Source organism: Cydia splendana, chromosome 18 (assembly GCF_910591565.1).
Source record: "Cydia splendana chromosome 18, ilCydSple1.2, whole genome shotgun sequence".
Taxonomy (NCBI): domain Eukaryota; kingdom Metazoa; phylum Arthropoda; class Insecta; order Lepidoptera; family Tortricidae; genus Cydia; species Cydia splendana.
Window position 1 is genome coordinate 17,446,841 of NC_085977.1, and position 24,456 is coordinate 17,471,296.

The 24,456-nt window shown below is 36.1% G+C and overlaps 1 protein-coding gene across 2 annotated transcripts in view; it reads left to right on the forward strand.

Moving 5' to 3' along the window:
• Positions 1-2,496, forward strand: part of LOC134799092 (hemicentin-1) — a 228,311-nt gene extending 225,815 nt beyond the window's left edge. For both annotated transcript variants that reach the window (XM_063771477.1, XM_063771478.1), the window contains exons 14-17: positions 631-784; positions 1,200-1,375; positions 1,994-2,142; positions 2,295-2,496. In XM_063771477.1, coding sequence (XP_063627547.1) covers positions 631-784; positions 1,200-1,375; positions 1,994-2,142; positions 2,295-2,441 — 626 coding nt within the window. In that variant the 3' untranslated portion in view covers positions 2,442-2,496. The remainder of the gene's footprint in view (positions 1-630; positions 785-1,199; positions 1,376-1,993; positions 2,143-2,294) is intronic.
• The last annotated feature ends 21,960 nt before the right edge of the window (positions 2,497-24,456 follow it).

A 24,456-nucleotide genomic window follows, 5' to 3' on the forward strand; every position in this document is an offset into this window, starting at 1 on the left:
TGATCAAGCTTTAGGAAAAACTACAACTGTTTTTAAAGTTGTACTTAATACGTCAGTCTCTTTATAACATAATACCCACAAGATATATTTACTTATTTAGCTTAGGTCTGTTTCCGGGAGGTTTATTTATTTTAATGATACATTTATTTTCAAACAAAATTATTTATATAAATACGAAACTAAACAAAATAATTTATTAACTTATTTAGAGTATTTAGGTATCTGCTGAAACAATTCTAATTACCTATATTATTAGCACCAGACAAAAAAGTGCAATAGATTAAGTAACTCGGAAGTTCTGCTTATGGAAATATAACGACTTCTTTGATAAAATAATTTCCTGCAGTCTTATTAGGTAGTGCAACTTATAACATTTAATTAGACTCGGAGGGCAATTCAATCTTACATTGTGACATCAAAATTATATCCAAATGTCAGGCGCGCGTGCATTTCGCTCGTCGCACAGGCGACTGACATATATATACGGTAATACGATAGTGGATTAAATCTCTGGAGTTAGATTTATGATTTCTCTGTATCTGTATAATACCATACGATTAAATTATAACGTAAGATTAAATTAGCCTCCTAGTTTTATTATCTGGATCTATAAATATATTTTTGGTGCAGGTGAAAGCAACACGCTCGGCGTCTCACCAGTCTTAGCTTCGATAGCGGCCATGTCTGCGTTGCTGGCCACAGCCGTGTGTGGAGTGCTGGCGGTCTTGTATAGAAGACACGCCAACAGACACCGGGGATTGCCGGCGAAACATGCACCGTTGAGGTAGGTGAAGTACCTATTGGTTAGTCGAATTTTAATGGCAGGAACCTATAGGATGCCTTTTGAGTCGATACAAGATTCTATGTGGTGACAATTGTTAAAAAACTGGGCTTAATGACTCATTTCTTTTAGAGTACCCTACTCCATTTTACTCGCCCCAATGATACGCAAATGGTTTAAATGAATTAATAAAATTTCGAGAAAGAATTTTGGATTTTCTAATTAAGGTGATTTATAAACAATTACTATCTCCAGACTTTTTAGAATGACGTTACAACTGGTCCAACTATTGAGCTATCGAGCTTATGAATCTTGCTCGATCCATACGACTTTTTAAATAGGAATCGCATCTCTAGAAAACTCGACGTAGATGATGACGACCTGAAGGCTACATTAATATCCTTCCTTTTACCCCTAGCGAGGCAATGTACATGGAGCGCGCAGCGCACACCCCTACACCTGTCAAAGAAGCGGAATCCCGCGCGAGCAGCACAGAGCCGCGGGGGGAGACGCGCGGGGCGCGCGGGGCGCTGCTACATGCGCCTGATCCGAGAGAAGACGACGCTGATCCTGATATCATACCTTGTTTATATGGTGAGTAAAGGATGACTCACGGTAGACCGGGCCGAGGCGTACGACATGTCTTTTTCTATGACAGCTGATCGGTGATCACGTAGTGCTTTCCATTGAAAACGAAGCGCCGGAAGCTCCGGCCCGGCGCCGGTCCGGCCTAGTGTCATCCTTAATAAATACTCTAAAAATAATAATACTCACTGAGTATCCACTGCACCACTATTTTCCCTACTTGAGGAATTTTTGCATTGTTTCTTCGTGGATCGAGAAAAAGTCAACGTGTATCAAGTTGTCAAAAACGGCGACCGGTATAAAGGGTCAAACAAAAAACTATGTTCACGTCTTTCCTGTGGACCCAATAGTTATACCCAAAAGTTAAGGGCTATAAAGGTCAATTTTTTTAACGCTTAACTCCTGTTATTTGGATAAGTATGATAAAATCGTTACCTACATGCCCACAAGCTGTTAACTATTGTCCACAGGAGAGAAAACTTTACAGTTTTGATGAACACGCAAGTAACTAAACTAAAGCATCTGGCTTAGTGTCTGACTTTCATTATTAAACTATAGTATTGGTAGCACAAAGCTTTCAAAATTTGTGAAAAAGTACACGGTTTCTAATTACGTCTTTGTCCGTAGAACGGAGGCCAGTCACCAACGGCTACATGAGCCTCCAGCGGCCTCCCTCGGCCTCCAAGATGCCGAAGGTGGAAGAGATCCGCGCGGACCCCGACGGGGCCTACTACGCGGACCTGAGAAAGAAGGATTATAGAATACCTTTAACTAGTGTAAGTACCTACAGGTTTTACTTCTTTTTCTTATGTAGAATTTTTAAGTTGTGGCGTCCGTTAAAGGTTAAAAATAACCATTCGATCCCATTGGATTGGTGTTAGTCGCATTTTTTATTTGTAGTCGCTAATCTTTTTTTCCTTTGTTACAGTCGTATCATAGTTTAGGAAGAGTGAACAAAGGCGTAAACGCCTGCAGCCCATCCTCGGCCACGGGCGTGACGTCATCGCTCACGGCACACCGTCTCCGGCCCGAGGTTGTCACGACGTCGCATCGGGTGCAGGAGAGCTGTATATAAGTAGATTAGGTTAGGTTATGGCGCTTGTAAGAAAATAATTTGAAAATAGTTGGTTCAGAAATGTCTTTGGGAATCGTCCCGTGGAATGATTTAGGGGAGTTCAGGAAGATACTATGTTTCATCTCGATTGTTCGGACTCTCCTGACAGATGGGATAATGCGCAACACAGCAATAATTATCACAGATAAATCTCACTACCTATCCTGTTTGTAGCCTTGTTTTCAAGTACCGTAAAATCAGGTAACTTAAGTCCACAGCTTACAAATATGGTCCAAATTCAAGTTCCAGTAAAATAAGTCCGACCGACTGGTAGCCATCCGGTGGGTCGGCCCAGGTAGGTATCGCTGGAAAGACAGTGTGACGGCGGATCTGCTTCACATTCGCGTCAGTAACTGACAGGAAGTAGCGCAGGATCGGGACAGGTGGCACGCTCTCGTTTCGGGGGCCAAGATTCTCTTTGGATCGCTGAGCCAAAATAGTTTGTTAGTTAGTAAAATAAGTATTTTTCAAATTATGTTGAGTATATAATTTAGAAAGAGCATTGGTCTATCTGAGCTCCAAAATAAATGTAACGAGTACAGATCATAAAGGCTCGTTAAGAATCAACGTTAAAAACTGAACCATAGTTGTATTTAAGGACTATTGTTACCTGATTTTACGTTACGTATAGTATTGTTGCCATTTTATCGTCAGTGTCATGAAAACAACAATTTCATTTAACCTTTTACGTCACGACGTCCTTTTAAAAGGACGCATTCAAATCAAATATTGAACTATAACGGAATTAAAGAAACTTCTATACTTAAAATTCCATATATGACTCTGGGATATAGGAGGTTAAAGTCAATGTGTGGAAGACCGGCATACGAAAATTTTGGTTCTGTTGCTACAGACCTTCTGTAAAGGGACGAACGCAAGAGTTAGAAGCGATGAAAGACCCGGTAGACGGTCTTACCAGATAGACGTTTTTCCGCACACTGACCTTATTGTTAGGATTACGTAAGTATGTGATCATAGTGTCATATTACGAGCACAGTCGATAAAATTGCAATATTACAAGTATTAGATCAACAACGAGGACAACGGGGTTGTTGTGTTGTGTTGATAGTGAATTTAGAGTCACTAATGCACAAATATCAGGAGAACGCGCAAATAATTTAAGAGTTTTGTAATGCTCAATGGATATGAATATGGGAAAAGTCATGTATTAGCGCCATTTACCTTCAAATTCTGCAGTCAGATCTTGGATAACGGTTAGTAATTATTTACAAAAAAAAAATCTAGAAATACCTAAAAAACAATTAAGTCTGGCGTCGCAACGCCGTGAGGCAAAACGTAATATTTTGTACACAACATGGGAGGTAATTAGAAAAGTTATCGACTTTGGCATCAACTTGAATAAAAAAGAAATGAAGAGTCCTTGTCTTCTTTGTTTAATCTTCAGTTTAAAAAAGTCTGTTGTCTAATTACCACGACCATAAAATGTAAAACGAATGTAAGTCTTGGTAAATAATTTGCAAGGAAAGATGTTAACAGTATTATATTCATTGGATGTTTAACATCAGTGTTATCTATATTATCTTTCATTATAATCTTATCTTTTATCTGTGTCTCCGCCCTATTTAGAAGTATCTGCTGTCTAATTACCATGACCATAGAAAATGCAAGTAAAGAGTCGTAGTAATTATATTATGCCTAAGGAGAGATTGAAAAAAAATTTGAACTCCAAAGTTATCTGACTGCAGGTTCCCTCCGATGTAAATTCTCCGTATTAATTAGTATTTGACTGTGTTCCTTTAGAGCTCCTATTGTAATCTTTTACGAATTTTGTGTACAAATTGATAGTTTAAGAGTGTGATACGTTTCGTTTCGATGCTATTATAGAACTTTTATATGAGGCCTAAGAATTTTGTAATCTTTTTTTAAGTCGCTATTAGCTCAACTGAATTACTGTAATAACCTAAGAGATGTGAAAGAAAAACACTTTTTTATGTAATTTTATTTCATTAGGTACCTTCATGCCATGTTCGCTTTTTGGTTTATATGTAATCTCGAATCGTGTACTCGAATGTTACCGAGAATCAATAAGACTAATAATGTTTGGAAATAATTAAAATGATGTTTCGCTTATTCGTTTCACCATATCAGACATTATGTGTTCAAGTAATAATAGTACTGGAAATACTGTATCATGAAATCATTGATACGCATGATAAGTTTACTGCCTCTAAAAATTTTATACGTTTTCCAGAAAAAAGTAACAAGTAACAAGGTATGTCACATTTACATTTAATTAATTCCACGAAATGTCTAGACAAAGTAACAATAAATAAAAGAATTTCTAACTACACACACGAATTCACAATCAAATAAGAAAGCTTCTAAAGAATTAACAAATGAAAAATGGACGAAAGAATTCTCGAAGTTAGAGCCATTATTAGAAATAACAAACGTAACACATTAAAGTAACAAATGAATAACGTACAAATGTCTCAGAGAGTTAAAATAAAAACTAACATAGTTAAAGATAGAGAACAAAGCGTAGGACATAATAAATTGGACAAATATTTAACGCCGGTCAAGGCTCCGTTACAGGGAAGGCCGAAAAAGTAATTTAGTTTAACACCCTGCAGATCGATCTAGAAGAAGTTGTAGCGGGCCTCGAAATGAGCGGATTGCCCGATAAATAAATCCAATTAAAATATACATGACAACATTTTTGCTACCAAACTTGTTAGCTATATTCTCCTTTTGACTAGGTATCTTTTAATAATCCTGCAGAACAATAAATTTCCTTACCCATTGGGACGGAGAAAATATCTAGTAAGCTTATAATATAATTTATTAGTGACGATGCTCAAATATTTACTCATGGAATAACACGCATAATACGCAAATCACGTTTGAGGCAGCTAACGCTCCCTTTATTATAAAAATTGTAATACGGCTTCTTTTGTTTGAAATCTCAAAATGCTTAGTAACTTTACCTCTATAGAGATTATATGAAACACACCCTTGTCGTTGTCATGGACGAATTACCTACTCTTTCTGGTTATTTCCGATTCATTAAATAAAAATCGTGTCATGGTTTACCCTTTCCCAACAAATTTCCAGTGGTTGTATTTCGCGCATGATGTGAAGCAATGTATTTTAATTTAACTAAAGTCAACCCTATTTCACTAGCAGGTCTGCAGAGCCGTTAATAGTACAAAACTTAACCCGGAGCCCGATTTGAACGTATACATGTGACATCAAACTGATACGAGTTTGCATATGACATTTAGCTATCATTTTCGCGTGCATTTCGCTTGAGACACACAGGCCTATTCGGATTTCGAGATAATCACAAGATCTAGAGACGATTTAGAGATCAACTAGATCTACATTAGATATCGACTAGATGTGACTTGGATATCTAAGTCATAACTTGTCGAAATCGTTCAAGAGGACCTCCAGAATCGCGGAAACGTCAAATTTGACATATCTATCTTACAAATATCTTTAAATTATCCGTATCGTAACTTGTTGAAGTCTAGTAAAAATCTAATTCATTTTCCGAATCGAGCCGACAGGGGCGAATGATAATAAAAAGACATCATTTAGATATCATTTTGATGTAAGTTAAGTTTGAATTGGTCTCCCGCTTTTTTCCTGGCCCCAGCCACGCCTTGACGGCCACACGCGAAGCGCCGTTAAATCGAACGACAACATTTATCTACCAGTTAACTCAATATCCCAGTTAGCCCAGTTGCCTGTTGCCGCGCAGGTTATAAGTTTCACACATACGGTTTAAACGGGTGTAAAAAATACACATATACTTTAAACGTGGTTTTATGAGGTTTTAACTGACAATGGCCAAAGTGAGCTATTGTCAAACAGTATTAAAAAGGGCGTGAAAAGTGAGGTTCATGGTATAGTTATGACTGAAGTGTAATGCTGTAATATTTTCCTGTGAGATTTTGGGAGTACATAAAAATCTTTCAAATGAATAGGGCTGCAGCTTTTTTGATAGTTAATTCAAATAATATATAGGTAATATGTAATTAATAATGAATTCGGAAAAACCAATGCCTCGCGCTTTTTAACATAGGATATGAATTCGATCTAAATTAGATGTGGATCGGATCTGTTAGTATCCAAAGTGAAGAGTTATCCTATAATTTAAATAATAATACGCCTGTTAATCTAATTACTATGGTACCTAAGTGACTATAAAATATTTCAATTCTAATCATGAATTCATGACAATAAATACAAATAGGCAATTGCGATCCCTAAAGTATACAATCCTAAAGTGTTATTAATCATTACTTGTCCTATCATGTAAACAAACACTTCTCCAAGTTACAACTTTTCTCTCAAATTACACAAAAATCATCATCATCACTTAAAAAGTTACACAACGCCCACTTAATAATAATAAATAAATGAAAATATTTAACGCAGTAACGAACGGATCACCTCAAAAACATCTGACATTAGTTGACATTACGATTGTCTATGAATCGTATTGTTGGAATGACACTTTGACGTCACGTTTGTTTACATGATAAGACACGTAAGAAGGACTTTAAAGAACATGTGTTGGTACATAATAATCCAAGCACGAGAATTCTTTCGCTCATTGTCAAATCATTTATTTATTGTAGCTTTGATTAAAAATACTCGTATATCTTGCCATAAAATCACCGTGTTCGTAACTTAGGAATTCTATTCATCTATGTTATTTAACATATTATGTCTTTAATCCATTATTACTTTGTATTTACAAAACATCGAGAAGTTATCGAATCGTACTACTTCCTTAAATTTTGTAAATAGATTGTATGTTACTGTTGTAATAACTTTCGCTATCGTTTCCAAAAAATAATTGTAAATAAATAAGTATTTGAATACCTAATCTAATCCGAACTTAAAATGATAAGCATGACAACGCGACAAGATACAGAACATTGACATTGTCACTGTCATTTGTCACCTGTCGCGTTTCTTGTGGGTTTCAACTAAGAAAACGACTAAGTAAAATTAAATATTCTTATTTTAACAACCACGCTGGCTATCATCAGAAGAGAATTATTTTTATTTATGTTACACTGTGTAAGAGGAATATTTTTAATTTATATCTTAATTTAAGAATAAACTAATCAAAGATTAATTTATAAAATGTATTGTTAAGTAAACAGAACTATGATTTGAGGTTTTTAGTAAAAAGGGACTTAATGTTAGTATTAAAACATCCCTTTTATATTGGAGCAACACATGCTAACATTACCAAAATCTCCTACTAAGAAAATATTCCTATACTTACTTAAATTGCTGTTTATGGATTTGTACAAAGTATTGATTTAGATGAACTCTTTACAATAACACCTAACCTAATAACAGTACCTACTCAATAAAATTTGTCATTTTTTTGTATTCTTTGTAACTCCACTAATAATTTTGTATGAATGTAAATTTGTAAATAACTATTAAAATTGTAACGAAATTAAAATGTCTAGTCTAATTTAGGTCTAAAGGTGCTAAGTACTGTATATTATAATTACCAGCACTCATGACTTTTTACGGCAATGACATGGTAATTTAGCTTCCGTTATGTTACTAAGAAATGACCCGTGACACATTAATTCGTACGATTTTCCGTGGTTCCACTGTTCACGTCTTTTACTAGCTACGGTTATTTAGTTACGGTGAAATTTTACGGTCTCAATTGCCGCTACCGTCCATGTTAATGTTTTTTTTTTATCTTTGATCACTTGTTACGCACAACACACTGTATTCCAATGAAGAGCTTACTTTAAAGTTCTTGTCGGATGTAAAAGGTTCTGGCATATGATCCAGCTCTTGACTACCGCCTAAAATTACTAGACAGCATTTGTTAAAAATAATCACTGAGTCAGTTAAATTAAAACCAAATTAAAAGTAAAGGACTGACGCCTTTTACTGGGTAGAATAGCTTTATTGAGTCGGACCAAGCTAACTCTGCACCTCAGTGGAACAATACTATAGAGGTGGGGAGAGGGGGAGATGACTGAGCGAGATGGTCTTGTAAAACTTTCAGTAGGAATAGCAGAAAAAGCGCTATTATTATTTCTCTTTGCCAGAGTTTCACTTTTCATTTCTGCTTACTCTGTATGACATTTGTAATGATAATGTGTGGTAATGTCTTCAATAGCGTCATTATATTATGAAAATATGACGTTTATTTATAATGACATTCCCTCACTTTGTTCTATTCAAGTCGGGGCAAAGTTAGGTTAGAGTGACTCTGCTTACTTTTTTTGAAGTGCTATTTTATTTTGGTTCAGAACCCATTACCACCATAATTACCATGGCGTGTCCGTGAAAAGCCACGGAGTGGCCTAGGCTAGCGTCAATTGTCGGTCATACTGAGTATGACGAAGTATTGTTGAAAGAGATCGTTTCTTGTAAATGTTTCCAAATACAATGTCAAGCATTTATTAAATGAAGTTTTTATTATTCCTAATCCTAGAATAACACTTTAAGGATCATTCTCAATAAATATGTCTGCGGTCTAATTGCCGCGACCCATACAAAATGTATAAAAAAAGTCATGGCAATTAGAATATTCTCAGAGAATGACCCTGAACTAAAAGTAAACACAGATCTAAAAAGGGTAGGTTAGTAGTAAGGTCAATGTAGAAAAGACCGTCTATCAGGTAAGACCGTCTACATGCTTTTTCGTCACTTCTAACTGCCCGATTCGAACTTTTAAGATACGTCAATTAATAATTCTAGAAACGATATGGATTAGATGTGCTAGTGTCAAAAGTGACTTTTTTGTTCGAAGACACGTCACATTTGACACTGACATAATTATCTAATTCGAATTAAAGTTCGAATCGGGCCGTTACTCTTGCGTTTGTACGCATGGGTAGTCCACTTACAAAAGGTCGGTAGAGTAGAGTAGAAGGAGCGAAACTCTTCCCTTTGACTGTGTCTGAGCGAGGTACACCTACAAATACGAGAGTTATTGACTTATTGCCCTATCATCAAACGGTAGTATAGGGTAGGTTTTCCCAACCAAACGATTTATATCGGTCTTCCCTACATTGACCCTAGTAAGAGAATATATTTTTTAATCATATTTAATAACACAATTTGTTGCAGTCAAAAGTGTGAACTGGTCAAAAGAACTTTTATCCGACAAAAACAGGCAAAGCTTTTGACTGAGCATGTTGGTCAAAAGTAGTTTTACCTGAAAATCATACCTATTTCTGGCAGCAGTTTCGTTTTTAGGGCGTAGCAAAAAAAATAACCCTAACCTACCTATCTCTGGGAACAGTTTCGTTTTTTGGGCGTAGCAAAAAAAAATAACCCTAACCTACCTATCTCTGCGAGTACTTTTGACTGATAGTAACAGTCACAATTACTATTAACCAATGATTTTCAGGCAAAACTACTTTTGACCAACATGCTCAGTCAAAAGCAGTTTTGCCTGTTTTTTTCGGTTAAAAGTTCTTTTGACCAGTTCACACTTTTGACTGCGACATATACACCATTTAGTTTTCATATGTAAAAATAAAATGTTATCGAGGTTTGAATTTCAGTTTTGACCCTACTCACCCCATTTTACGGTATTAAAAGTAAGAAAATGCAAGTGATATAACTAGGTATTTACGAGTATTTTTAGAAGAACTTCCTGCATCGCACAGCCAAACTGTGGAATGAACTGTCGCCAGCGGTATTTCCGGACCGATACGACCTACAAACCTTCAAGAAAAGAGCGTACTCCCATCTTAAAGGCCGGCAACGCGCTTGCAACCCTTCTGGTGTTGCGGGTGTCCATGGGCGGCGGTAATCGCTTACCATCAGGTGATCCGTCTGCTCGTTTGCCTCCTATTTCATAAAAAAAAAAAAAAAATAGGTAGTACAGAGAGAAATTGGTTATCATCGTTTTCTTAGCGTTAATAAAATAATTTGTTAGTTATGGGTTTTTGGATAATTGTAATAAAACAATTATCTAAAAACCAATTAAAATATAAATATAATTATTTCGATCAACAAATTCACTTACATAACAAAATAATAATGTTATTGTAAAAGTATAATCCGATAGGCGAAGTAATTCGATCAAACTGTTTTCCTTCGGGCGAAAATTGGGACCGACGCAAACATCGTTAATTGGCTTACTTGATATTTGGTTTTGAAGAATATTTGTTTACTAAACCTTGGACGAAAACAATACATAAATAAGTTATGCAAGAAAAACGATGTATTTTTTTTAGATTTACTTGTTAAGAATATTTTTTTAAATTAAGTAGGTACTTTTTTTATAATAAACGCCACATTTTGAAATGTACTTGAATCAAAAGCAATTTTCACCAGTTTTTGATGAAACAAACACTAATCTATTATAACATACCGTAAAACGGGATGAGTAGGTTTCGCGGGGAGAGGTGGGTTATGAATGGGGAGAGAAGGTTTGAGAGGGGGGTGAGAAGGCATTTTAAGGCTACTGCTACAAAAATAATGTATTCCAATTTAAAATGCAGCTATAGTCATACGCATAATAAAAAAAAATCGATCCAACAATCTTCCAAAATCACCTTTGTATGAAAACCCCTCTCACCCCAAATACGAGGCACTACGGGGTGAGGTGGGTTTTCCTCTTTATCGTCAAAGTTATGAAATGTAACTACCCAAAATATAATAAAAAAAAACTAAAATACAAACGTCCGGAACACTTATTATATACATCATTCAATTTTCATATGTAAAAATAAAATGTTATCGAGGTTTGAATTTCAGTTTTGACCCTACTCACCCCATTTTACGGTACCATCTTAGAAGTTGAAACAATCCCATACGTCACAATACCCTCAAAATCAAATAAATTGAAAGTAACAAAACGAACAAATAACATCAAAAGAAAACTTTACTGCCTACATTTCAATTCTAAATTTGAAATTCTAAAATAGAATAATCGTTACATAACTTTCTGTTACTTTCACGCACTAAGATGTACAAACTTAAATGTAAATCAAATTTAAGTCTTAGCCGAATGAAGATAAGGTGGAAATTGGTTCGTATATACTTGTAGTAATAATTTGTTTTGAACGATATGTGTCACTAAAATATACGAGTGATAGAATATATCATTACCCCCCTGTGTTACAGTTTTATTCTTTTTAAGCCGATTCTGTTGTACCAATTTGATATGGTTTTCATCAAAATTTGATTGTCGTGTCATTACGAGGCCAATTCTTATAGCCAATATTTTAGTATGAAAATCTAAATGATGTCATTTTGTTCTCATATCAACATACCTAACCACATTATAAATAATAAAATATTTTTTTTTAATTAAATTTGGATTTTTGGAGAGTATGTATGACTTTTACGTTACGGTTGATTGGTGCCCTCGATCTTGGTTGTACCAGGTCAAAACAAAAAATTATATCTATCTAATCTAATACCTTTAAACGAGCAATTCTTGTATATTTATTTATTTATACATATATTTGCGGGATCTCGGAAACGGCTTTAACGATTTCGATGATATTTACTATAAGTATGTGGGTTTTTTTTTTTTTTTTTTTTTTTTTTTTTATTGTGAAACAAGAAACAAACGGTCATTTACATTAATGCGTAATGGTTTAACATTGCATCTTAAGGTTAGACCTACAGTTTCCTTAATTGAATATAATCGTGCTAAATTTTTATACACTATGGTTTTTCTTTTACATTTTTATTGCTACAGAAAATACAGAAGATCGGTGCTTATTATTTCTCTAATTATTAAAAAATACAAAACTTGTTTAACTGCAAAGTTATTAACTTACTATACTATACTAACTAAATATACGCCATATACAAAATATCTAGTTATACATATATTTTACTTAATAAAATATATTCCTAGCTATATTTTCTTTCACAAACAAATGCTTTTTTTATGGAGACTATATCACAGTAAAAAACATCAATATTACAGAGATTTAAACATTCGTTATAAAGTCTACAGGCACGCCTTATAAACATATTTCGTGCATAGCAAGTTCTGCTAAACGGGACAGCAAATAACTCCTTTTTGCGACATTTGCGCTGACGCGCACGAGGGACTTTTATATTTATTTTTTGAAGTAGTGAGGGAATCTCCAATTTAGAATTTAAGATTTTATAAAGTAAGACCGAGTCTACGCAGTCACGGCGGTCTTTAAGAGACTGAATTTTATGGTATTGCAATGAGGAGGGGTAATCAACATAATTTTGTCCAGTTCTAAAATCTAACGTTTTTACAAACTTCTTTTGAAGCCTTTCTATTCTGTCAATATGGACAGCATGAAATGGCTTCCAAACAGCACACGCAAATTCAAGACGACTTCTTACATAGCTGTTATAGAGAGTTATGTAACTAAAAGAATTTTTAAAGGGTTTGCAGACTCTTAAGATGAAACCTAATAGCTTAAACGATTTAGCAACTACATTATCAATGTGAGGAATAAATGACAACTTAGAATCCATTATTACTCCTAGATCTCGAATTTGCGTTACCCTATTTAATATTTTACCGGAAATTGTGTAATTATGATCAATATTTTTATTTTTCCTAGAGAAAGTTATAATGCTACACTTTTCATTGTTCAAAAATAGATTATTATCAGTACAGTATTTCTCTAAGTTAAATAAATCCTCTTGTAATAAATAACAATCTGAAACATCTTTAATAATTTTAAAAATTTTGGCATCATCAGCGTAGAGTAAAACTTTAGAGTACTTAATGTAGTCGGTTATATCATTAATATATAACACAAAAAGAAGAGGCCCCAAATGGGATCCCTGTGGGACTCCTGAAGTGACGACCTTGTACTGTATGTTACTATAAGTATGTGGGTTTTAGGGGGCGAAAAATCGATCTGCCTAGGTACAATCTCTGGGAAAATGCGCATTTTTGAGTTTTTAAATGTTTTCCGAGCAGAGCTCGGTCTCACAGATATTCAAATTTGTAAACAGGAATCAGTTTCTCAGTTACAGTTTGATGTTTTTAAGATTTACAACAGTTTTTATTTTGAAGTTTAATGTTTCTTTTACGTTTTATACGGCAGCTCGTAAAATGGCTACTTGTACGATTCAATTAGTATGTTGGAATTTTAATGTTTAGTTTTGAAAGTTTTTGGATGTGTGGTCCGATTAGATTTAATCTTATTTAAATTTTGACGCATCGTAAATGTCTCTTCGCAGAAAAAGAGTAAAATAGATTTTTTAAAGTCTAAATCAGTGATAAGATTAATCTATTGAGCTAGCTTGCTATATAGCAAATTCAAACATCTAAACTTAAGTAAAGGTAAGGTTGGAAAGGCGTGTGATTGAAAATTTAAGAAAATTTAAATAATTTGTCATAAAATTTGAGGTGTGTGGAGCAAAGTAAGGCACATTTTACTTACGGTACAAAATTAACCTAACACAGCAATTAGACATTAACACATTACCAATAACTAAGCCCATTTTACATACGGATTATCCGTTTAAATACCGTACACTATTAATATCGAAATACGAGCAATGGAAGCGTTAATTACTAATGTAATATTAATTAATTAACCGACGTAGGTACTTATTAGTAGGTAGGTCGTCGAACGGCGTAAGCCTGGGTTACAACGGAAGAACAGCGCTGGCTTTGCCAGCAACATGCTGAGCTGTGACCCTTTTATGGCATTTTTCACTAAATGTTATACATTGTATATTTGTCAACATGTTTTTGTCATCTGTGTTTGTTTGTCATAAATAAATGTATTTCTATTCTATTCTATTCTATTCTATTAAGCTTAGCGCAGCTTAAAGCCGGCTTTGTTTGGCATCAGTTAATTAAATTTCACTGATTAGCTTTTCCTGGTGATAATATCGGTATTGTAAATGATATTCAGTGGCATTGGAACTTTATGAGGGGCACACTGAGAGTATTTGGAATAGATAAAATTAATTAAGCAAGCAATCTTATTATTAAAAAATCGCATGCAAGCAATCTTATATAAAAATATTTTCTATAATATCAATACACAGCGAGGAAAATGGGGACTACGATTGTACGGAAAAGCGGTCGTCCACTAACGTCTTAAGCTTACTAATTATTTAGTAATTACATTAAAAAATCACTTAGAATGAAGAAACACGTGGTCGACTAATTCAATCATTTAATCGAGAAAGAAATTAAACCGTCATCGCTGGCGCGATTAATCACAGAATTAGTGGCCGAGGTGTGCTCGTTTGTTTTCGAGGAATTTGTGGCCACGAGAACAGCGGTAGGAGCACAACACGATATTGTCTGCCGTAATCCCATTCATACGCGAATGTTTGAAGATTTCCATTCACTCATTATTTTATAACTATGGCTTCAGTCCAGTGGGACCATTTCGCCAGTGTCAAGGTATTAGGAGCTTTAAATACGACTAAAATTGCCTATAGTAGGTACAAGCCAGTGAAGTGATTTTATTAGCTCTTGTAAAGCGATAGCTGAAGTTTCCAAGTAGCACATGGTAAATGTGACGGTTTCTGCAGTATCAGCACGACATTATTGCAGAGTGCGTTTGAGATATAATTTTTCAATCATTCTTTGATAGAACGGCATTAACGTTGTATCAACAGGGGCAGGAAACTAGAGCGTTCGGGAATTCTCGGCTCCGTTCGGCTCAGCATTGCTCCGAGAAATTATTAGGGTTGGCACAACTTGACGTCCCTTTGCGTGCACAACCACCAGTAACCCTAATTAGCCGAAAGGGATGCCATAAATTCTTTGTTCGGTTTTGTAGGAAGTTTCTTTTTGGTACGGTAGTAGGAACTATTACTTATACTGTGGTAGCAATGAATCCTACATCCGATCCGCTGCTTTCATAGCCTCGAATTTAAGTGACACAATAATTTATGGATTGGACACAGCATAAGTAATAAATTTTATCAAAGTCTGTCCGCGTTATTAATTACAGTGTAATAATAAACCATTATTGCAGCCCGTGGATGAAACGAAACATTCGCCAGAATTTTGGTTGTTCTCATTTGGGACATTTTATTTAAATGTACAGTCAGCATTAAAAGTAGCCCATCAGATTACGCGTTTAAAGTATCTACAATTCTCTAATAACTTATCAAAAAGAGATCTGTCTCTATTTAGAACAATTGGCCTGTGACAGATACTTTGGAGATATATATTATAGGCAGCGTGCGCGTTGGAGGGTCTGCCATCTTGTGACCTGAATCGGAAACATAAACATGTACACTGCCAAAGCAAGTGCTGCCATCTACCGTTCTCATACGTTTTCTTGTGCATAGTAGGTTCTGCCATCTCGTGGGCTACATCAGAAGCATAAACTTCTCATTTACGCCTTGCGCAAAAAATCTGTTGACAACACAGGGTTGTGCCCTATAATAGTTTATGTACGCTTCCTATATGAATTATAATTATTTTTATTTGAAAAGGTATTCCAGGGTGGCAGATACTTTTGGCGCGTTGTTTCATCCTTTACTATTGATGCTGATTACACTACACTTTTTATTCAAATTTGGGAATTTTAATGATATTTCTACTCAGAATCAGGAGATTTTGCGGTTTTAATAGGAGAAAAAAAAGTGTCCCGAAATTTCCATTTATTTTTCAATATGTTCATTCCGCTACAAGGTCTATGAAAAATGGTAACGGAATGAAACCAAAATCCTGGGACACTTTTTTTCTTCTATCAGGATCGAAAGAACTAGTGCTTCTAATAGGTAAAAATAACAAAAAGTCCAAAATAAAAAAGTGTATGTAGTGAATAAAGTTAAATAAAATTACCCAATTTAACTTTCATCCATTGTACCTACTTGTAACAATAACAGTCGAGAAAAAACGCCAACCGAAACTTAAATATTAAGTGTTAAGAAATTTAAATACCTACACATATTTTTTACGAATTTTAATGAAAACTCATATGTTTACTAAATCAACGATAACACGAACTTGAAGCACAATCAAATTTCACATATCACTGTTATCCGAAAGCAACAAAAAATAAAGCAAACAATGGTTTACGCCGTTCGGAAATGACAAAATGTCGTTACTGAGCTAATTTATACGTAAATCGACGCCCGGACGCCATTCAAAATGTTAATTTATCACTAGGGATCTTTATGGGTGCGGTACTAGTGGAACTCGATCTCGATACCATGTGTGTACCCCCGCCACACTGCCCCTGACGCAGCTCCTCACTCTGTGTGCTCTGGGCTATAACCGTGAAAATCGAATTTCGCAAATTGCGGGCATCTTTCTCTGTTACTCTAGATACGCCTTAACGGAAGTAAAAGAGAAAAAATGCCCGCAATTTGCGAACTGCGGTGTTTGCGGTAGGCCCCCTGCTCCTCGCGCTGCCACGATGTTGCCCTCTCTGGCCACTCACTGTCATTTTATTGCGATTCTAAATTTATTGATTAAAGTAACTCATAAATAAAGATATATTTTTACAAATATAATTATATTTTTTATTCTCCTCGAAAATATCAGTGCGGGAATTCCCCCGTTTCGTTACTCGACAATATTAGATCGATCGATTGAATTGGTTCTACCTCGTACCTCAGAACCCTTAGTGTACCTACATTTCATTCGTCAGTAACGTCTCCAAACTAACTCGCACATATTTAAATTCACCTGGATAAATTCTCAGTTTATTCTCGATCCCAACTCACTCCTACTCGTAGTAGCGCTTCATTTATGACCGCCTCTCGGGACGGTTAACTCAGATAGTCATAAACTGAAAATAGATATATCCGAAACACTTAGCCATTGTTTACCGTACATTATGTGCTAAACTCGCCCGATCTTAGATACTCGTAACTAGTTTCTGGAACACCAATATAGTGCTCATCACCACACATATACAATGACGGTTAGGTACGCTAAAAGATAATTTGAAGTGTGCAAAACCATTACGTAGGTATGTGAACATTTCATAAGAGCGATAGAAGCAGACTACAAGCACAGAAATCACAAAATAAATAATAGTATTAAACCACTGACATCCTGGACGCTTCTGCCTTCGGCCCTACGCCAGGGGTGCGAAACTCCTGACTTCGGCCAAACTCGGCTCCGCTCGGCTCAGCATTGCTCCGAGCAATTATTAGGGTTGGCACTACTTGCCTTCCTTTTGCATGCACGGCCACAGATAAGATAATCACTTGAATTTTGACAACCCTAAATAGCCGAAAGGGATAGTGCCATGTATTAGAAAGGGATAGCATGATTCGACCCTGAACCGCTGTCAAACTTCGGTGTTGTAGGAAGTTTCCTTTCTGTACGGTAGTACTATTATTTATTCTGTGCCTACGTGGAGCTCGGCCTTCGGCCTTACTAGGTACAGAAGGTTCACTTTCTAACAAAACGCGTCTATTACGACAGATATGACCGCTAGGTGGCGCAAGCACGAGCAGGCGTCCATTCCGTAGCGGTGCGCGGCAACAACTACTGCTAGACACCAAAATTGGTGTGGGCCTCATGTAACTTGTAGCGACGCGACGAAATCGCGGATTGAGCCACGCCAGCTACAAGTTACCACTATTAAACCTCATAGCCGCCGCTAGCAGCCTCCTGGATGTACCAAAACCATAGACTAGGAATCCTCTAGACCAAGTTTAGAGCCATTATTTCATGCAACCGATGATGCCAAAAATGCGGGGGTGCGCGGGACGAGGTCAGCGAAGTCCCGTGCCGTGATTAGTCCGTTCAAAGACATGGACGTCACACAAACACACTTTCGACTCGAACATGGAGTAAAATTACCGTATGCGTGGCAGAGGGGGTAGCGCGACTATGCTAAGTCTGGAGGATGTTTTGTCTGTGACCAAAACGTAAGGTTAGCGGATTGGATAATGCGAAAAGCTGTAGGTACCTACTTATTCAGGAAATACGGTGGGTGATTATGTTTTGAAATATACTGTTACAAAATCAAATATTATCATGAATAACCTATTATTTCTGAAATCAATACTTCCAATTAAATCAAATTACATTTGATATAATTCCGATTTTCGTCGCACTTTTATATTTGACAAGCAATCTTGTAATATCACGTTCTACGATTGTTATGACATTTAGGGTCCTAGCTAAATTGGTTGTTCCATACATACGCTATGGAATGTTTAATTTAGCTAGAACCCTAAATAGCGTAACACAATCACAGAGCGTTACTGTACATTTTAGACCTGTGGTTATAACTCTCTAGCACTCTGACAGTTACCTTATCAATTTGTTAACAATATTTATCATTAACATTTACACATCACATTTCTATACACATGCATTTTTAACGAACTTCAAGGAGACACACGATGGATAACCAACCTTAACTATTCCGCGTAAGGTTTAAAGTACATTAAACGCGTCATGTTATTATTTTTCTTTCTTTATGACACGTCGAAAGGAAATGTTTTGTTCTAATTTTGAATTTAAACAGGTGAAACGGCAGGTGGTTTATAATTAAAAAGTTTGTTTATGGAATTGTTTCCGTGTTTTATACAACTTTTTTATAACATCTGCCTTTGGCGGAATACGAGCCCTCTGATCTCTGGTTTTATATCTGGTTTAAAGGGCGTATTCTGATATTAATAATAGGGTAATAATTAGATCTGGATTAGATATGCATCTGGTCTCTCAGTGGCAAAAGTGACATTTCTTCAACAAAAACGTACCTATATAATTATAATATGTGACCCATTTATATTATTATTATTACAACCTACTATAGTTTGTCAAAGGACTGTCTCATTTCAAACATAGACAGAGAGAATCATACTATTTTTGTCTTACACTAGTACTAGCACCCAAAAGAAAAGGATGAGTATAGTTTTTTATTCTTATTTTTTGGTTTGACAGACTATACGCACCTATACTCGTAGAACCGACATAGAGAACCAATGTTTTACGACATGAGATGTTGACGACCGATGATAAACTTACTTTGACAATGTTTTTGCACAAACTTTTGGCATTAAAAATGCATGTTGTATGCATACCCCTACAAAGTCCATACTTGACATAGCAACTGGCATGAGAATACTTAGCGTGGTCCAGCTTTAGGCCAGGAGGCAATTAATAATATATTATGAGCCAGTCTGCGTCTTTATAATGATTATATTGTAACCTAACCCACTCATTCCAAAGGCACTTACATACTCAGTACCAATTTAATTTGATTTACCTCGCAATAACAGCTTGCTTCTTGTTTTAATTAATCTACCATAAAATGGGCACATTTAGTATTTTGGCATGTGCGAGCTTTAGATGGCTTCGTTGTAGGAATTAATTAAGGTAATCGAAAGGAATGATTTAATTTCGGGTAAATTAAAATTATTTATGGGGGGATGAATATGTAGGGGTTAATGGGTTTTACGTGGAGTATCTTGTTGTTGTAATTACAAGTTAAATTATGGCTTAAAGTTTGGGATTGGATGTCCAATGTGCCCTAATGAAGGATACTTTATTGCCCTATAGCAGTGGGGTCGAAAACAAAACTTTGTTCACTTCTTTCCTGTAGACATATCCAAAAGTTAAGGGTTAAGGGGGAAAGCGCTGGTGGCCTAGCGGTAAGAGCGTGCGACTTTCAATCCGGAGGTCGCGGGTTCAAACCCCGGTTCGTACCAATGAGTTTTTCGGAACTTATGTACGAAATATCAGTTGATATTTACCAGTTGCTTTTCGGTGGAGGAAAACATCGTGAGGAAATCGGGCTAATCCCAATAAGGCCTAGTTTTCCCTCTGTGTTGGAAGGTCAGATGGGAGTCGCTTCCGTAAAAACTAGTGCCTACGTCAATTCTTGGGATTAGTTGTCAAGCGAACCCCAGACTCCCATGAGCCGTGGCAAACTGCCGGGATAACGTGAGGAAGAAGAAGATACCCAAAAGTTAAGGGTTATAAAGGTTAATTTTCTTATTTTTAACCCTTATCCACATGAAAAGTTACTCCTTTTATTTGGTTAGTATGATAAAATCATTACCTACATGCCCATAAGCTATTCAGTATTGTCCAAAATATTATTATTATTGATTGTTTTAAACATCTTTGGCATGGCGATCAAAAACTAAAGGAACATTAAAATTATACCTACATTCGATCCTTCCCAAAGAATCACATTATTGATAGGTGAAAACCGCATGAAAATCCGTTCAGTAGTTTTTGAGTTTATCGCGAACATACAGACAGACGTGGCGGCCTGGCGGGGGACTTTGGTTTTGGTGTATTGATATCAATGCGTAGGCGTTGATTTATAGGGATTCCATTGTTTATGCTCCGTATTGTCAATAATTAAAACCGTCAATTTAGAATTTATGTAACGTTAGTTTTTTAATGTTATCCAATATTTTGATGGGTCTATACCACCTAGGGCGTGCGCCTACGTTTGACTTTGATCTTAACCTTTCCGTCCGTCAAGTTTCCTTTGGAAATAATGTATAACTGAGATTAAAGAAATATACTATAAATTATATGTACAGTCGCCATCAGATATATCGAAGCTGCCAAGGTGCTCAAAAATATCTGACCACGCACGCTTAACAACAGAGGCGTGTTCAGATATTTGTGAGCACCTTGGCCGCTCCAATATATCCGATGGTGACTATACACCACCACTAGCTGTAAATATTTTACCTTATTTTACCATGTAAAGAGGGGTTATTTGCGGATGGTCTAGAACGCAAAATGACTAGTGTAATATTTTGCCTATATCACTTTTAGTCTACATCGCGAACGGTCCAGAACACAAAATGCCTACATCATTTATCTTTACGTTAGCGATATCGACGGAGCCCTGCTATCGCGGGGCTCCTATTCTGTGCTGGTTGGCCTTCGGCCATTTGAAGATAACTAAAGGGGCCCACTGATTAACAGTCCGCCGGACGGTATCGGCCTGTCAGTTGTTCGGAACTGTCAAAATTTTGTTCTAACTGACAGGCCGATACCGTCCGGCGGACTGTTTGTTAATCAGTGGGCCCCTTAACGAATCTAACCTAACCTAGTGATATAAAAAAGTGGTCATTTTGCGTTCTAGACCGTTCGCGATGTAGACTAAAAGGGAATTAGGCAAAATATTACACTAGTCATTTTGCGTTCTAGACCGTCCGCGACTATACCGTAAAGAGATTTTAATATATTTACACAATTCGCAAAATGCGTTTTCAAAAACGAAGTGAACGTTTGACCTGATAAAACCTGTAAAAGGGAAAATAAAAACAAAAGAGGGAATGTTTGGAAACAATACTCGAATATCTGATCCAGTTTCAAGTTTGAAGCACGCGTGGATTCCGATGCAATGGGTCTAGACAATTAATCGATGGAAGGGTTCTTTAGATATACTGTATATTTCGTGTTGAATACATTAGTTAGTGTTACAAAAAACTATGCATAGGTATGGGTGTTATATATGCTTAAATATAAGCTACCGCGCTATAACACTTTTCTTTAGGTTACACTTTTCGTTTTTGATGCAACCTTTTAAGAATCGATATTAAACTTTCGTGAGACATATTTTAAAATGTTTATACGACAACGGTTTCACTCACTTGAATTTTTAGTCGATATTGGCGACATGTTTCGGGCCCGTCGGGGGTCCTTCCTCAGGCTCGAGTGCTCGCGGCGGCTGCAACTCGTGCACAACATGTCGCCAATAGCGACTAAAAATTCAAGTGAGTGAAACCGTTGTCATATAAACATTTTAACCTTTTAAGAGTTTTTCTTTCGTCTTGTTCACGTTACTCATCAAAGAAGAATTTAATGACTAATATGATGATTTATTTATTTATTTATTTATAGGTTCACCAACAGTTATTACATTGAAGCTTACATCTATACAAACAATGACAACATGCTGAATGTATAACTAATTACTGGTAAACACCACATGCAAGTAATTAAAAAAAGCAAAGTCAACAACAGAGCCGGCACATTTAAACACCTTATTATTGTAGAATAAGGAGCAAAGCCCAACCATGATGTCAACTGGTTAAGTGAATAAACTAGATAAATATGGAATTAAAACTAAATATATTAATTACTAGTGAATAAATTTCTAATTTTGGTCAGAGAGTCAAAGTGAATATCGAATCTGTTGCTATATTTATTGATTAAATTGCTCAGGCGTGGTACCGGGGAGTTTGACCCTAACACAGTTCGGCGCTTAGGGCGAGACAGTGGTTTGATAGCAAAACGCGGTGTTCTTCTAGGCACTGAGAATCGAAAGCTACTCAAAAGTTGTGGACAATCTATGTTATTTCTTAAAAGCTTAGTGAGAAATTTTAAATCCAGTAGATCTCTACGGTTCTCAAGGGATAACATTTTAAAATGTTTTAACCTATCCTTATAAGAGAAAGATCTATTCGCAAGACCTACCGATCGAGACAAGTGCCACATAAATCTTTTTTGCAATCTTTCAATCCGAAGACAATGAGTTGCATAATGTGGTCGCCAGACGATACTACCATACTCTAAGTGACTGCGTACTAGACTATAATAGAGAAGTTTTTTGGTTTGTATCTTACGAAATACCTTTCCGTTTCTTATGACAAATCCTAACATACATGAAGCTTTTTTTACTATTGCATCGATGTGAGGAACGAACGTGAGTTTTGTGTCAAAAATAATTCCCAGGTCACGTATGGTTTGCACTTTAGGAAGACATTCGCCAGCAATATGATATGATGAAGAAACTGTATTGATTTTACGAGTAAAACTAATAGACGAGCATTTTTTGGCATTGAGAGACATACCATTTTCTGAACACCATTTGTTAAGTCTGTCAATGTCAGCCTGGAGAAGGACGACATCAGAAGGACAATTTACCACTCTAGCGAATTTGAGGTCGTCTGCATACATGAACGGGATGGAGTGATGAAGTTGGACGGGCAAATCATTTATAAATATATTGAATAATATAGGGCCAAGGTGGGAGCCTTGTGGAACGCCGGAAGGAATATTATAAGTCCGAGACGAAAAACCATTAATAACTACATAAAATGATCGGTTATGGAGATATGAGTCAATCCATTTTAGTAGGGGACCCGTAACGCCGTAGGAAGAAAGCTTCTGAATCAAGACCGTATGAGAAACTCGATCAAAGGCCTTACTAAAGTCAGTGTAGATAACATCGATCTGCTTATTAGTATCAACAGCCTTAGTGACATACTCAGAGAAGGAGACAAGATTGGTGGAAGTTGACCGTGAAGTGACGAAACCATGTTGGTGTTCGGTTATATACTGTTTGAAGTGACATTGAATAAAGGGACAAATAAGGGATTCAAAGATCTTGGCAAAAGTGCAAAGTATAGATATCGGTCTATAATTCTTTACTACACTAATATCATCGGCCTTGTGTATTGGGGTAACTTTAGCCCTTTTCCATATATCCGGAAAAATACCAGTTTCAAGTGATTCACGGTAAATAATATATAGCGGATAAGATAATGTTTTTGAACAATTAGATATAAAAAATGGGGGGATGCCGTCAGGGCCAGCTCCTTTAGCAGCATCTAGGTGTTTCAGTTTTTTATTAATCGAGTCAAGATTTAAAGGTACGTTATTAAGACATTCAGATGATCTTGTGATACTGGCCATATTGAGGTTATTGCTGTCATCCTCCCCGTAAACTGATGAAAAGTATTGAGCAAATAAATTACAGATCTCAGGTCCTTCCGAGCTTACAGTAACCCCATCTGTCATCGAAGCAGGAAAGCTACTCGCACCTCCTCGTTTTGCTTTTATGAAGGACCAGAAATATTTTGGATTATTATGTATGTTATTTTCAACGTGAGAAATATAGGAGTTATAGCAAGAAATTGCGTATGCATCACATCTTTTTCTAAGTAATTTTAATTCAATTAGGTCACGCGGATTATTAAATTTTTTGTAACGTTTTCTTGCACTATTCTTTTCTTTTAATAGTTTTATAAGAGTACAATTAAACCAGATAGGATATATATTCGAGTGTTTTTTTTTAGAAAAAGGGACCAGTAACATAATTACGTCCTTAAGTACTTCATAGAACGT